The sequence below is a fragment of the Haliotis cracherodii genome, unplaced genomic scaffold (genome assembly GCF_022045235.1).
Source record: "Haliotis cracherodii isolate W230 unplaced genomic scaffold, xgHalCrac1.p SCAF_2, whole genome shotgun sequence".
In the NCBI taxonomy this organism is placed as follows: domain Eukaryota; kingdom Metazoa; phylum Mollusca; class Gastropoda; order Lepetellida; family Haliotidae; genus Haliotis; species Haliotis cracherodii.
The window spans coordinates 4243183-4256047 of NW_027266275.1; the positions used below are offsets into that span (position 1 = coordinate 4243183).

The following is a 12865-nucleotide window of genomic DNA, read 5'->3' on the forward strand; positions in this document are numbered from 1 at the left end:
CGAGTGTCATCAAATCCCAAATCATGGAGCTTTGCTCATATTATCAATCACTGGATTGTCTGGTCCAGAATCAATTATTTACATGCTGTCTCATGCAGTGTGTTGTCGAACAACAATTAGATTGACTTGAGTCAAGTCCTCATCACAACATAGAAAAAACAAAAGAAGAAACAACTTTGAAAGTCAATTTTATTGGTGGCCTGACAGGTTCCTGACCAATATACGAGTCTTTCAGCACAGAATTCATTAAAAGTTGATTATGTTACATACCCTATGCTTCTCATCATGTACACAATGAGGGTACCCCCTCATACAACCAGGTCATTCAGAATCCCCCTCCCCCCACCCCCCCCAACCCTGTCACAACTCCATCAGAACATCTGTCTTGCTGACCTTGGAATCGATGTCAAGGTCAATTGTCTTGCTTGCAGTCTGACAAGGATACAGTACAAGTTTTCAATTTACATCTGAACATTTGATATGTTTTATAAATGAATTGTACGTAAGGCTTGTACCCTGTGACAGCATGACAGTAACACCCGTTCACACATACTGCACATAATGCCATAGCGACTACCTGCACACCCTACTCTCTGACTTAAACTGGCCCAATGCATTGTTGCGGTTGAAACCAACCAATGATGTAGGTAGGGAGACTAGAATGATGGGATGAGTATTATCAAAAGTTAAAAACACTTACAGAATATGAATGAACCTTGCTATGTGAAATGCCAAAACAAACCATGCATCAAAGATATATTTGATTCTATGCTTTAAATTTGTTTAAAATGCAAGCATTTGTTAATGGCATTTGAATTTAAAAACTCATTCTAATTTTGATTTTAAAAAGTAAACATTCTGGTGTGTGATGCTTAGTTTAGGGTCATGATGAAATTGGCCAACAAAAATAAATTACAACAAACAATACTTTGACAACAAAATGTCATGGCTAAGCCGTTTAAATAATTCACCACAAATATGTGTACAACTATTTCGTCTTCAGTAATATAAACATGCTAAAACACCACAGCGTGTGGCTAAAACCTGGCTGACCATTCTCAACTAAAGGGCTCTGCACTGCGGCCATGTTCAAACCATAGAGGGGGGTGGTAGGTTTGACAATAAAACAGAATAGAATAGCTCACATTCAATGAGCAGCCCCTGAGTCAATAAGATAATCTTCAAATATTGGACAACTATGTACATATATTACATCATAACTCATAGTTAATTAGACCTTTTGGGCCAATAGACAGTGAACAGCTCTGATCTGTACAGTGAATGCTTCAGTTTCTCCATCTGTGTTCAGATACGCCTTTCTCAACCGTGCGACGTTCTCACCCAAATCTTTGAGCACACATTCCTCTTTGCAGCCCATGGTTTCTCATAGCACTGAAAAAGTCGCCTTTCTCATGCACAATAGAAAGAAAGCATCTTCAAATCTAACCACTCCAAAATCTGTTATCTTGGGATAACAGATGCCAGTGCTAACAAAACAAATACTCTCTCTGTATCACATGATCTTTGGACATTCCAGAGTTTGTTCTGCCATTTAGTGCTTTCATTGTTCAACGAAGCATATAGCTTGCGAAATCACAGGTAGTGCATGGTCTTTGGTTGTAGTTGAAGATGTCACAGCGACGTTGAGGTCACAGCAACGATGCTAAAGAGGTCTCAGTCACATTGTGTAAAGCGTTTGCCAAGACTGTGGACCTTGATCGAAGCAGACATCACCGTCTCTTTGAGTGGTACTCTTTTAAGTAATTCCCTGAACGAAAGAATACAACTTTTTCCAAAGAAATTAAGGAGATTGCTTCGTGTATGCCATTTGACTGTTTCCATGCCATGTCACTTATCATGTCCTGGCACAAGACAATATTCGAGCCCTGAAGTTAGTCAATCTTCTCCACTTTGGCCACAATCTTGTCCATCCACATTGGCAACACTGCGTTGTCGTCACCGACTTCTTCGAAAACAGCACCCTCTCCAAACTCATCACTGTCACGTTTGAAGTAATATCTGCAAGGAAACAAATACATGACATTATAGAATCATTTTTACGAACTTTCATATGAACAAAAATGTTTTAAAGATATAACTTCATCAGTTTTGTTGTTTGTTTGTTTGTTTGTTGTTAAGCACTGCACTCAGCAATATTCCAGCTATATGACCGCGGTCTGTAAATAATCGAGTCTGGACCTGACAATCCAGTGATTGACATCATGAGCAACGATCCACGCAATTGGGATATGACATGCATCAACCAAGTTGGCAAGCGTGACCACCCGATCCCGTTAGTCGCCTCTTACAACAAGAATTTACGGCAAGCATGGGTTGCTGTTCTACCCTGGATCTTCACGAGTCAATTTCATCCGTACATAGAAACAGCTGAATCTTGTTCTTTCCCTTTAAGTATTCCAGCACTACTGCAGTGGGGACACTGGGACTACACATATTGTTCCTATTTGGAGAATAAAACCTATGACTTCAGCAGGGCAGGCAGATGCTTTAACCATGAGGCTACCCACTGCCCCCATAGATATGTTTGTGGTTCTAACATTTTGAAACGGATGTTTACTCACTTGAAATTTCCCTTCTTTGTGATGAGAGTCTTGAACTGTGCAAGCGTAATGCATCGTCCGGGGAACACATGGCGGTACGGGATGGGCTCCTGCCCGAAGTAGATGCCCACGATGGTCTCGCTTGACGAAGCCGCGGAGGTACTTGTGTTCATACTTGTGTTTGGTGCAGGTGGGGGTTTCCTGTAGGTCTTTGGTCTCCTGGTAATAGTAGGGCTTCATTAGCATATTGCTTCAATCGATATTCAAACTAAATGGTTCTGACCGGCTTTTGATACGTTTCTTAAAACAGAATACAAAGAATGTTAGTGAACTATATATTCTGTTTATGGTTGTCCTATTTCACATTTGTCAATAGCAACTTCATTACAGGCAATATTTGGAACATGATTATTGTTTATTGCAGGTTTATTCTGGCAGGAATTGGGTCATTTCTGTATATACATACTCGAAAGTCTGGCTCCCTCCGGAAATATCCAGGTCACTGGGAACGGTTTTGGCAGAAGGCATTGTGCGCATCTGTGATGCACTCTGGGACACGACAACTTTACTCTTGTCTCGGGACGTGACACCAGCGAAAGATCTGGAAAAGATACAAGATTAGTAACAATGTTCAAAGGGCAGGTAACTCTAGGATGGTGTTCTCTCCCTTCCACTGGTGTGATGATACTGAGGAGGGCAGATACAACAGTTCCAGATACATATGTATAAGATCCGCAAAATTTAAATAGTTTGATATTTAAATCAGATTTTTGTGCAGGCTATGAGAATAATTCCACGTTCTGAATAATCCTAGCTGCCTCTACACTCTAAAATCCACGAACAAAGTGGGTGACTGACATTGTCAATATCATTGCTATACAAGGCCAAGCCAAAGATGAAAAGTAGCTCCTCATATTCATTAGAAACAAGCTGGTAATGAATATGAAAATTGGAAAATAGGTTTCTTGATAAATGTGACACTCACTTTGATTTAACTGGGCCTGCAGACGAAGATCGAACTGTGCCCTCGGCTCGTTTGCCACTGCCTGCCATGGCCGATGTCCGTGATTGGTCCTCTAACCGGCGACGAGCCTCTTCCAGCTGAGTAGTTGGGTTCGGGGGTGGGGGGAGTGGCATGGACGAGTCCTGCGCAAATGGTTGATTGGGCAAGATCTGTGCAGACTGACCAATAGGAGTCCATGATAGCAGAGAGCTTCTTTCAACAGAAGCAGACCGACTTGTTCCATGCCCAACCTTCTTGGAACTAGAATTGAAAAACGCAAATTCCTTTTACAAAAATCTACATTGAACTACTGAATAACACAAACATGTAAGTTTTACGTATCAAAATAACTTACTTTTGATTTATCAATTAGGAAATCTACGTGTACTTAATTTGCAGTAGCCTCACCTTTGTTTGTGTGTTTGCAACGAGGCACCAGCTGATTGGTTGAGACGATGACGTGCGTTCTTGTGTGACGACCCCTTGTCTGCCTCCTGGTGGCCGCTGCCTGGTTCCTGCTGACGCTCGGAGTCCATCATCCATTGCATCACCCTGGAACACAAGAGTCAACCATAAGAGCTGGGCATACAACACAGAATCACACATCACAATACTTGACATACGACACAGAATCTCACATCACATTGCTGTGACATACATCTAGGAATCACACAGCAATTACGGCGAGTGAGTGAGTGAGTGAGTGAGTGAGTGAGTGAGTGAGTGAGTGAGTGAGTGAGTGAGTGAGTGAGTGAGTGAGTGAGTGAGTGGTATCTGCTCCAGTCTCAGCCTGACCTCATATACACCTTGGACATATTACATAACCTGTGTATACAATGCTTGAAGCATATCAGCCCCTTATCAATGTCTGCTGTTGGTTCTTGGCTATTCTGTCTGCAGTGACATGATTTTAAGCTGATTTTGTAATACTCCTTTAATATCATGGCAGATGGCAAGACTCAGCTGATATGGGAATAGAACCTGGTATTCAGGTTGACACGTGCAATACCACTTAGATGTCCAACACCACTGGAGTCAGAACACACGCTAACTCAGCCAGCTATAGCGAGCTGCCTTCCAGAGTGGCATCAACTAGTACTACCTGTCAACTGAGATGCTCAGCTACCACACCGTAGCAAATCCCTAGCAATACAAGTAGCTAAAAAGTACAAGCTTTGTGTGTCATAGTACACATAAATCTCTGGAAGTGAAGCCAAATGCATCACGTTATCTCTTTCCATGCTTTTGCCTTCCTCTCTATTTCTCAACAAGTAAACAAACAGAGTAAAACAATTTTATGTGTGAACAACAAACATAAATCCTGCAGTGCCATTTGAAAAAGTAACTGAAAGATTCATGAAGGCTGCAAAAACTGCTAACATCACTCAAGCAAAGATAGGAGGTGTCAGTGCCTACTTGATATTAAGAACATTCAAGGTAACATAGGTACAATTCAGCCTGGCATGTTTGGATTACAGGAGAAAAGAAACTGTTATGCATATTTCATATGAGGACTAGAATATAACGGTTATGTTTGTCAAAACTGATTAATGACATGCCTTTGAGCCATTGTCAAGAGCAAATAAAAATTCTGAAAGTTTTATTATCGGATGTAGCCTGCATTAATGTCCTTGCTTGCAACTTTTATTGCACAATTTCAACCAACCCAACAATCCCCAAAGTAAATAATCTCTAAACATTTGGAACCAAACTAAAAGCGTTTCTGATAACCTCTTTAGGAAAAAATGAGGCATTAAGCACAATTAAAAAAACGATGCTAATTTATCTTTTTCTTCAGGTCTACTCTTCAACGTTTTAAGTGAAAGGATCTTGTAATCTATTTGAATTTCAACTGATCCTAAACCTTTCCACTAACATGAATCAATGCTTTTAATCTGTCCCCAATTAGGGTTCTTCGTTTGATGTACACATCGTCTCTGAAAATTACTCATAACAGAAACGATCAGGAGAGCGCAACTGAACAAGACCCCGTTTTATGCTTTGAAATCAACAGATGAGATTTGTCAGTTGCCCAACAAACTAACACTTTGATATTGCTAACTATCAAAGCTGAAAAATGGATTTTTAGAGCAAAATATCCCCATTAAGTTCACAAATAAAATTAAAAAAATATAAATGGATAATAGAATCTTTGAGCAGCGAGAGACATTTCAGTCTGATATCTGTTCTGGCTTTCTTGATGTGTCTTAGATCTCTTCTCATTAGCTTTTGTGTTGAATTTCAAAAGAGGCATTCACAGAAGCCGCACTCGTCAAAGAATCAGCAATTCATCATGTTATTTGGAGCATCATTTCAACCAATAAATCTTCATTAATTATTCTTTTTCCACTCAAAACAAGTATGGCTTTGCAAGCGGTCAAAAGAGTTGCTTTGTAATCCTAGCACCGTCAAAGACAACGACAGCAGTTATATGTTTTACACAATCAAAAAAACATGAAAGTCAGCTCTTTGAAGTCTGTGGCTGCATGTCAAACAATTTGAGCTGTTTGGAAAGAAAACGGCCAATGGTTGACCCTCGTCAGCAATATCAATTACTAAAGCTGAGCGGAGCTTATCTACAAAGTACAGATGCAGACACAGTAATACCGACACCCCTTTGAAGTAGCAATTTATCCTATTTCTAACAACAAAAACAAATTATTAAAACAGAAAAACTAGGAACACATAAAAGGCTGGCCCTATAGAAGTAAATTGATAGAAACGTTTCAAGCTTTCTCTACTCTCTTTGGGATTCTATTTCAATATGCTCACTTATTTCTGTTATGAGTCAAACTGGAAAACATAATTACATGGTAATCGCTCTCTTGTAACATAATAGACGATTGAGGAGTTCTATTTCTTTATTCTAATCAAATTGGTCGTCTCATTTAGTTTTTGTTATGAGGATCATCAAAGAAGTTGGACCAGGTAATACAAGCCTACATCAGACATTACTCATACTTCTGTACACACAACTACTTTCATGATGATACCACCAAACACACTACTTTCATGACGATACAAGTCTAGTTGCTTTTTTAAAATCAATTAATAATTTGGATGATGTTTATCTTCTTTTTTCCCCAGAGATCATAGGAAAGGAATAAATTTTCCTTGGCTAAAATTACCATGACAGTAGCAGCATCATAGAATGTGGTCAAGTTACTTTATCAAGAGTTACCTTACCACTACTACTGCTCAAGTGATCTGAGCATTATGCCAATGTGGTGTCAAAGAAAATGATTTGAGCCTGAATACAGTTGCATTTCCATTCAATTTGAATAAGAAGGAAATGTTTTATTTTATTTTCATTTGACAAGAAACCTTTTCCGCCCAAATTTCAAGGAGATTCAACAATTCAAAATGTACCAAGTTTGAAAATTAACACCTCTTGTCATTCTTGCAGTTGACACCTGTCACATGATATATTTGTTTCCTTTTTAAAAACTAAAATGCTATCATCCTACCAATCATTCAATGCTAAAGGGTTAACCCTGATCCCAAAAAGCCAAGTTTGCAGCTGCTATGTTTGTAACCTATAAGTGTCACTAGCACATTGCAGCATCATCTAACACCCTGTATTCAATAGCTTTAAGGACTGCAAGAGTATAGCACACATGTGGTTAGCTTATCTCATCCATTGTTTATGTTGTAGTTCGTAAACAGAGAGTAACCTTTCTCAAGACAAACACATGAGGCAGGGTGTGTACAATTATACATAAAACAAGCACACCGGGAATGCACCAGACATAAGAAATACTTCTCTGTAGATTCCCTCTTTCAAAGGTCCAACAATTTTTGCTTTTAACGATTGTTTTCATCTACTCTGAAAGTCTGCTAAGCTTGTTGTAGGAGCCAGAAAAAGCAGTGTAGAGCTATCATAAAAGTGATACTGTTGGGGGGTGTTCATGGGGGAGTGGCGAAGGGGGAAACAGATGTGGGGGAGACTAGGCGCAGAGAAGGTGCATACTATCAAGTCTGTAACACCAGGATCAGGCCACTTTGATGTGAGGCCGTAGCCCCCAGAGACCTCAAGCTGGGGAGGAATGGGCTAGGAAGTCTTGAAGTGTGTGGCACACTGGTGCATTCAATACCTCAAAGCTGAGGTGGGGTGTGTGGCACATTTGTACATACAATACCTCAAAGTTGAGGTGGGGTGTGTGGCACACTGGTGCATTCAATACCTCAAAGCTGAGGTGGGGTGTGTGTGGCACATTTGTACATTCAATACCTCATGCTGGGGTGGGGTGTGTGTGGCTCACTCGTACATTCAACACCCAAAAGTTGAGGTGGGGTGTGTGTGGCTCACTGGTACATTCAATACCTCAAAATTGAGGTGGGTGGGTGTGGCTCACTGGTACATTCAATACCTCAAAGTTGAGGTGGGGTGTGCGTGGCTCACTGGTACATTCAATACCTCAACGGTTTGTATAGAGAAGGTCTGTATAGATAAGGGTTTGTATAGAGAAGGGTTAGATGTGTAATTGCAGGGTGGCTACTCTACATGTTTTTCTACACCTTACCAAGTTTGTTCAGTATGCATTCTACAACGTTTAAGAGCTGGTACAACAACATCATATTAGTGCATATCACATTGAACAAAATATTACAGCTAACAGTGCACTGACACTTCTTCATGCCCTCTATGCTAGAGAACAGCAGGGATGGGACAAGGGGATGCTGCTACACATGAAATTCAACTCATTTCCCTGCCCCTTAACATGAAATACTACCCATTCCCTTGCCCCTCCTGGGGGATGGGGGGTAGGAAGAGGAGAAGAGCCCCCTTGGAGTACCCCCTACCCCCCCAATGTGAGGGAGGTGAAGTGGGAGGCACACTTCCCATGACATCACTCTAATCTTCCATGGTGCAGACTTTATCAGCTCGCAAACATTAGCGGACAACATCAAAGGCAGAGAGCAGTTTTGTAATCTAATAGCATTAATTGGTTGGTTCAGGGCAATTAATTCTTTCTTCTAAGGTTCCACTGATCATCTTGTTCTCAGATGTTGTAAGACTGACCCCATGTGCAAAGAACTCTCACTTGCTACACAATTACAGACCTGGAAACACCAGAGAAGAGGGCTCCCCCATCATGAATCATCCCAGATCAAAGTCCCTGGGTTACCACAGGAGCCATGGGCATAGAAAAGCAAAAGGGGAAGCAACTCTGTACAAAATGTTTCCTCCTTTATTGGAGATCCCTTTGTAGAAGTCACTACGACTTCCTTGTGTTTACATCTTCTAAGGGACATGCGGGAAAGATTAACTATTATCAAGGAATCTTAACAAATGAGTTCTGTTACAAAGAGTTTTCCTGCTGGAAATTCTGTTTGATGAAACAAGATAAGGATCACTCTTTCTTTGTGAAACAAATGGCCCATCGATGCTGGGCGTTCTGAGATAGCACGATGCATACATTATCAAATATTGATCACCAGTTATAACTGTATGAAATATTACACTGCGTCTTCAGTGTCTTTATTAACGGATGTCTTTGTTATAGTTTGACAAGACCCTTGGAATTCTTCCTCTAAAGCACAAAGTAACCTCTCACTACGCTTGGGTTCAGTATTTATGAAAAATTCTTTGGATGAATGAGAAAATATTTACGACATGGTCTAAACCATTAATTATAAAACAATTCTTTGGTCATGTTTTCCTCCTCAATCAATTTGGGCATAGACATAAATTATGTAAAACTACCTCCTTGAGAATAACACGACCCATTAACCTTGGTATATAGTAATTAATATCTTCTCACATCAAACCAATGTTATGATGGAAGCTCATGGCTAATTAACAGCTGGAATCTCATTTTCCTTTGATGTTGAACAAGCTTAGACTAACACAGAGGTGAAATGGGAGCTAATTTGGTGTTCCGAACTGATCGACCACACCATAATGATTACATCTTAACTAATTATAGGCAGGGTACATGATCACAGCTGACTTCACATGACCCACAGACAGCTTATCTGAGGCAGCCTAGACTAAACAGTGTTGGTCTGCATCTAGTGTTACTAACAAATGGGGATGTGTTTTTCGACTGGGAACTGGAAAATTTGGTTGGTTGCAACGGCATATGAGACCAAGGGATCTAATGGAAGCAGTGAGATGTGTGTGATACAAGATACCACAGCAGGATCAATACTGGACAGGCAGAGGAATACAATCACAATGTTTAACTGTCTAGCACATTAGCACAACCTGCACCTGATCTCTGCCATGTTATAAAGAGGTGGGTAGGGAAAGGCTAAGTGAGCATGTAATATCTGTTGTATTTCCCTACTGATGCATGTCATCTGTTTCTATATTCACATGTGCTGCTATGGCGGCGATGGTGCACCATTAGCATCATTTAAGACACAAGTCTCCATGATGTATGCCTACGCAACAGCAAATTAATGTGTACACCAAAATGCTTTCTGGAATGTTGTACCATGTATTTAAGGACAATAAATTATTTCTTTATCTTGTGTCAACATGCGCTTCCTTCAAGACATAAGAAGAGGTAAAGAATAAAGCATGTGACACTCCGATACCTGTTCAGTGTTCTGACATGCAGACGAACAGAGGCCTGTAGGATTGGTTGGTTAGTTTGTTGTTTAACGCCGCACTCAGCAATATTCCAGCTATATGACCGCAGTCTGTAAATAATTGAGTCTGGACCAGACAATCCAGTGATTGATATCATGATCCATACAATTGGGATCGATGACATGCATCAACCAAGTCAGCGAGCCTGACCACCAGATCTTGTTAGTCGCCTCTTAAAACAAGCATGGGTTGCTGAAGACCTATTCTACCCCGGATCTTCACGGGTCAGGCCTGTGGGAAATGTGAGCAGGAGTAAGGTCACCATGGTGCAAGTTTAGCCACTTGAGACAGCTAATGCTCTTTCCTAGTAGTGGCAAAACACATACAATCCATTTTCAAGAGGTAGAGTTTCCCGTTAACTGCCCACAGACTATTCTATTTGCCAACATCCTAAAATGAATGAATGCATGTAAATCCCACAGATCTTGGAAATGAATTCTGAAAAGAAATTATTTAAGATGAATATTAAATAACTTACTTTTCAGCATTAGGTCCAGTCACTATGGGCATACGGAGTAAGGAATCCTTGTCAAACACCATGCTTATTCCACTGTCAATATGACTACTTGCATCAGAGCCTTTCCTAGTTGCACAACTCTTTTTAGAGGACCTTCCGCGAGTCTCTATCTCACGATGATGGAACTCCGAGAAGCTCCGAGAACCGTTATTGAGTAAATCACTACCTATACATGCCATACTGTATTTCTGCGCCTCGTACTCCATTTGTTGTTTACTGGTCCGTAACTCCCGATGGTGATGATGGTGATGGTGATGTATATGACGATGCGTTTCTTTGTTACAACTCTCATCGCCAACGCCACTATCACATGATGCAACAAAGTCACGATTTTCCCGTTTCCGACTACGATGACCGGACACACCACCAGCGGGGAGAGTCTTATTTAACCGAAGCCTGTCTGGCGATTTGTTCCTAGGTGAATGTCTACCTGGTGACCGGCTCGGTGTATGGTGGTTTGAGTTTGCCCAAATCCGAGAACAGTGTTGATCTAATATACTCTCTGCTGTCTCCTCTTCCACAGCAGATGTGGACATCATTGGAATGATGGAGGTGGCGGTCGTATTCTTCATCATTGAAGTGCCCGCCGTTTCATCAGCCTGCGGATGGACAAAAAGTTGTGAATTTTCCTATTCACACCGCCTAACTTTTGAAGTACTTGCCATTATAAGAACAACTGTGCCTTGTACACACACACTTGACCATTCTGATCATTTTATGCAGTGTGAACTGATGACAATAAAATGTAATATTATCCTAACAAAAATTAACCTAACACAGTACCAACATGTCATGATCAATAGCATTCTAAAATAACAGTTGAACATCTTATAAAAAAAACAGAAGAAGAGATTAAAGCAAGAATGAGGTTAATGAATATGGAAAATATCTACATTGTAAATCAAGATGGCCACCAGGCTCTTACCCACCTCACTCAAACATCTCAACTTCTCATCAACCTTGGCCCCTGCCTCCCGTTCCTCGAGGACACACTGCATCCTCTCGATCAACATTTGTGCAAACTGTTGTGGGTCAGTCTCTGCGATATTGCGATCTTTGGGAGCCCTTTCTGTCCGCTGGAAGTGAAATAACACCATATAATATCTATCGGAAGAATCATTGGGCACAGATGGTGGTATCTTTTATCATATTCCATTGTTTCATTCATTTAGACACATTAATAAAATAAATATAAAAACTTGGAGAGAGTGAGTTTTTATACCGTGGCTTATTCATTCAAAGTTCGCACCTGAACAAATACATAAACTTGTATAAGAAAGGATTATATATGTGAAGTAATTTGTATGACTTCAACATTAAGTGCAGTAAGAATGACAATCCTTTTACTTACAGGGATAAACTGTGAATGAAGCATTAGGTTTGGCTCTCGGTTCTGTTGTGCCATGGTCTTCATAGCTTTACGTTGACGCTTAAGATTGTAGTGAGATGCATCACTGAAAAGATAAAAGTTGACATGTTAACATTGATTAGTGACTGAATAAGCAGTAGTTGCCTGCGTTGCCGACTGTGGGACACAATTGGCACTGGTTGCTTTACCACTTTGGTAAAAAAAACACTGGATTTGAACCCCAATGGCAGCCTTCCTGCACAGTGGGCTGTGACCACTGGGCCAACCAACAATCATGGAACAGTAATTAATTTACTAATTAGTACTATGAAAGGTTTATCAGGGTGTTTTCATGTTGATATGATCCTATGTGTCTGTTCTTAGTAAGGTCATCGCCACACAGCCTTATTGAGAAGAGCAAGTATGGTCTTACACCGCTTTCAGCAATATTTCAGCAATATCATGGCGGGTAATGGGCTTCACATATTGTACCTGGGGGAATCAAACCCGGACCTGACATGTGATGAGTGACTGGGTGAACTACTAGGCTACCCCACTGCCTCCATAAAAGAAAAACAATACCAGTTTTCCACAAACAAATGATAAAAGGAAAATAGTGCCCTTGTCATAAAATGAAAGAATCTTTGCCATGACAAGCTTACAGGTCAACCCCAATTCTACCCCAAACACCCCCAGGTATTTCACGTGAAATCTATCAGTACCAACTTGTCTCCACCGATGTAGTTGAGGTCAGCGACCTCACATGTACACACAACATTCCCCACCCTGCCTTGCACTGTATCCCATCACTACCATCAGCCATTACAGCCAACCA

The 12865-nt window shown here is 40.7% G+C and overlaps 1 protein-coding gene across 5 annotated transcripts in view; it reads right to left on the reverse strand.

Moving 5' to 3' along the window:
- Nucleotides 1–356: 356 nt before the first annotated feature.
- LOC139469533 (axin-1-like) overlaps nt 357–12865 on the reverse strand; it is a 32401-nt gene continuing 19892 nt past the window's right edge. For all 5 annotated transcript variants that reach the window (XM_071251724.1, XM_071251726.1, XM_071251722.1 and 2 more), the window contains 8 exons: nt 12034–12136; nt 11612–11758; nt 10644–11281; nt 3973–4116; nt 3547–3825; nt 3028–3162; nt 2583–2780; nt 357–2019 (listed from right to left, as the gene is read on the reverse strand). In XM_071251724.1, the coding sequence (XP_071107825.1) occupies nt 1893–2019; nt 2583–2780; nt 3028–3162; nt 3547–3825; nt 3973–4116; nt 10644–11281; nt 11612–11758; nt 12034–12136 (1771 nt within the window). In that variant the 3' untranslated portion in view covers nt 357–1892. The remainder of the gene's footprint in view (nt 2020–2582; nt 2781–3027; nt 3163–3546; nt 3826–3972; nt 4117–10643; nt 11282–11611; nt 11759–12033; nt 12137–12865) is intronic.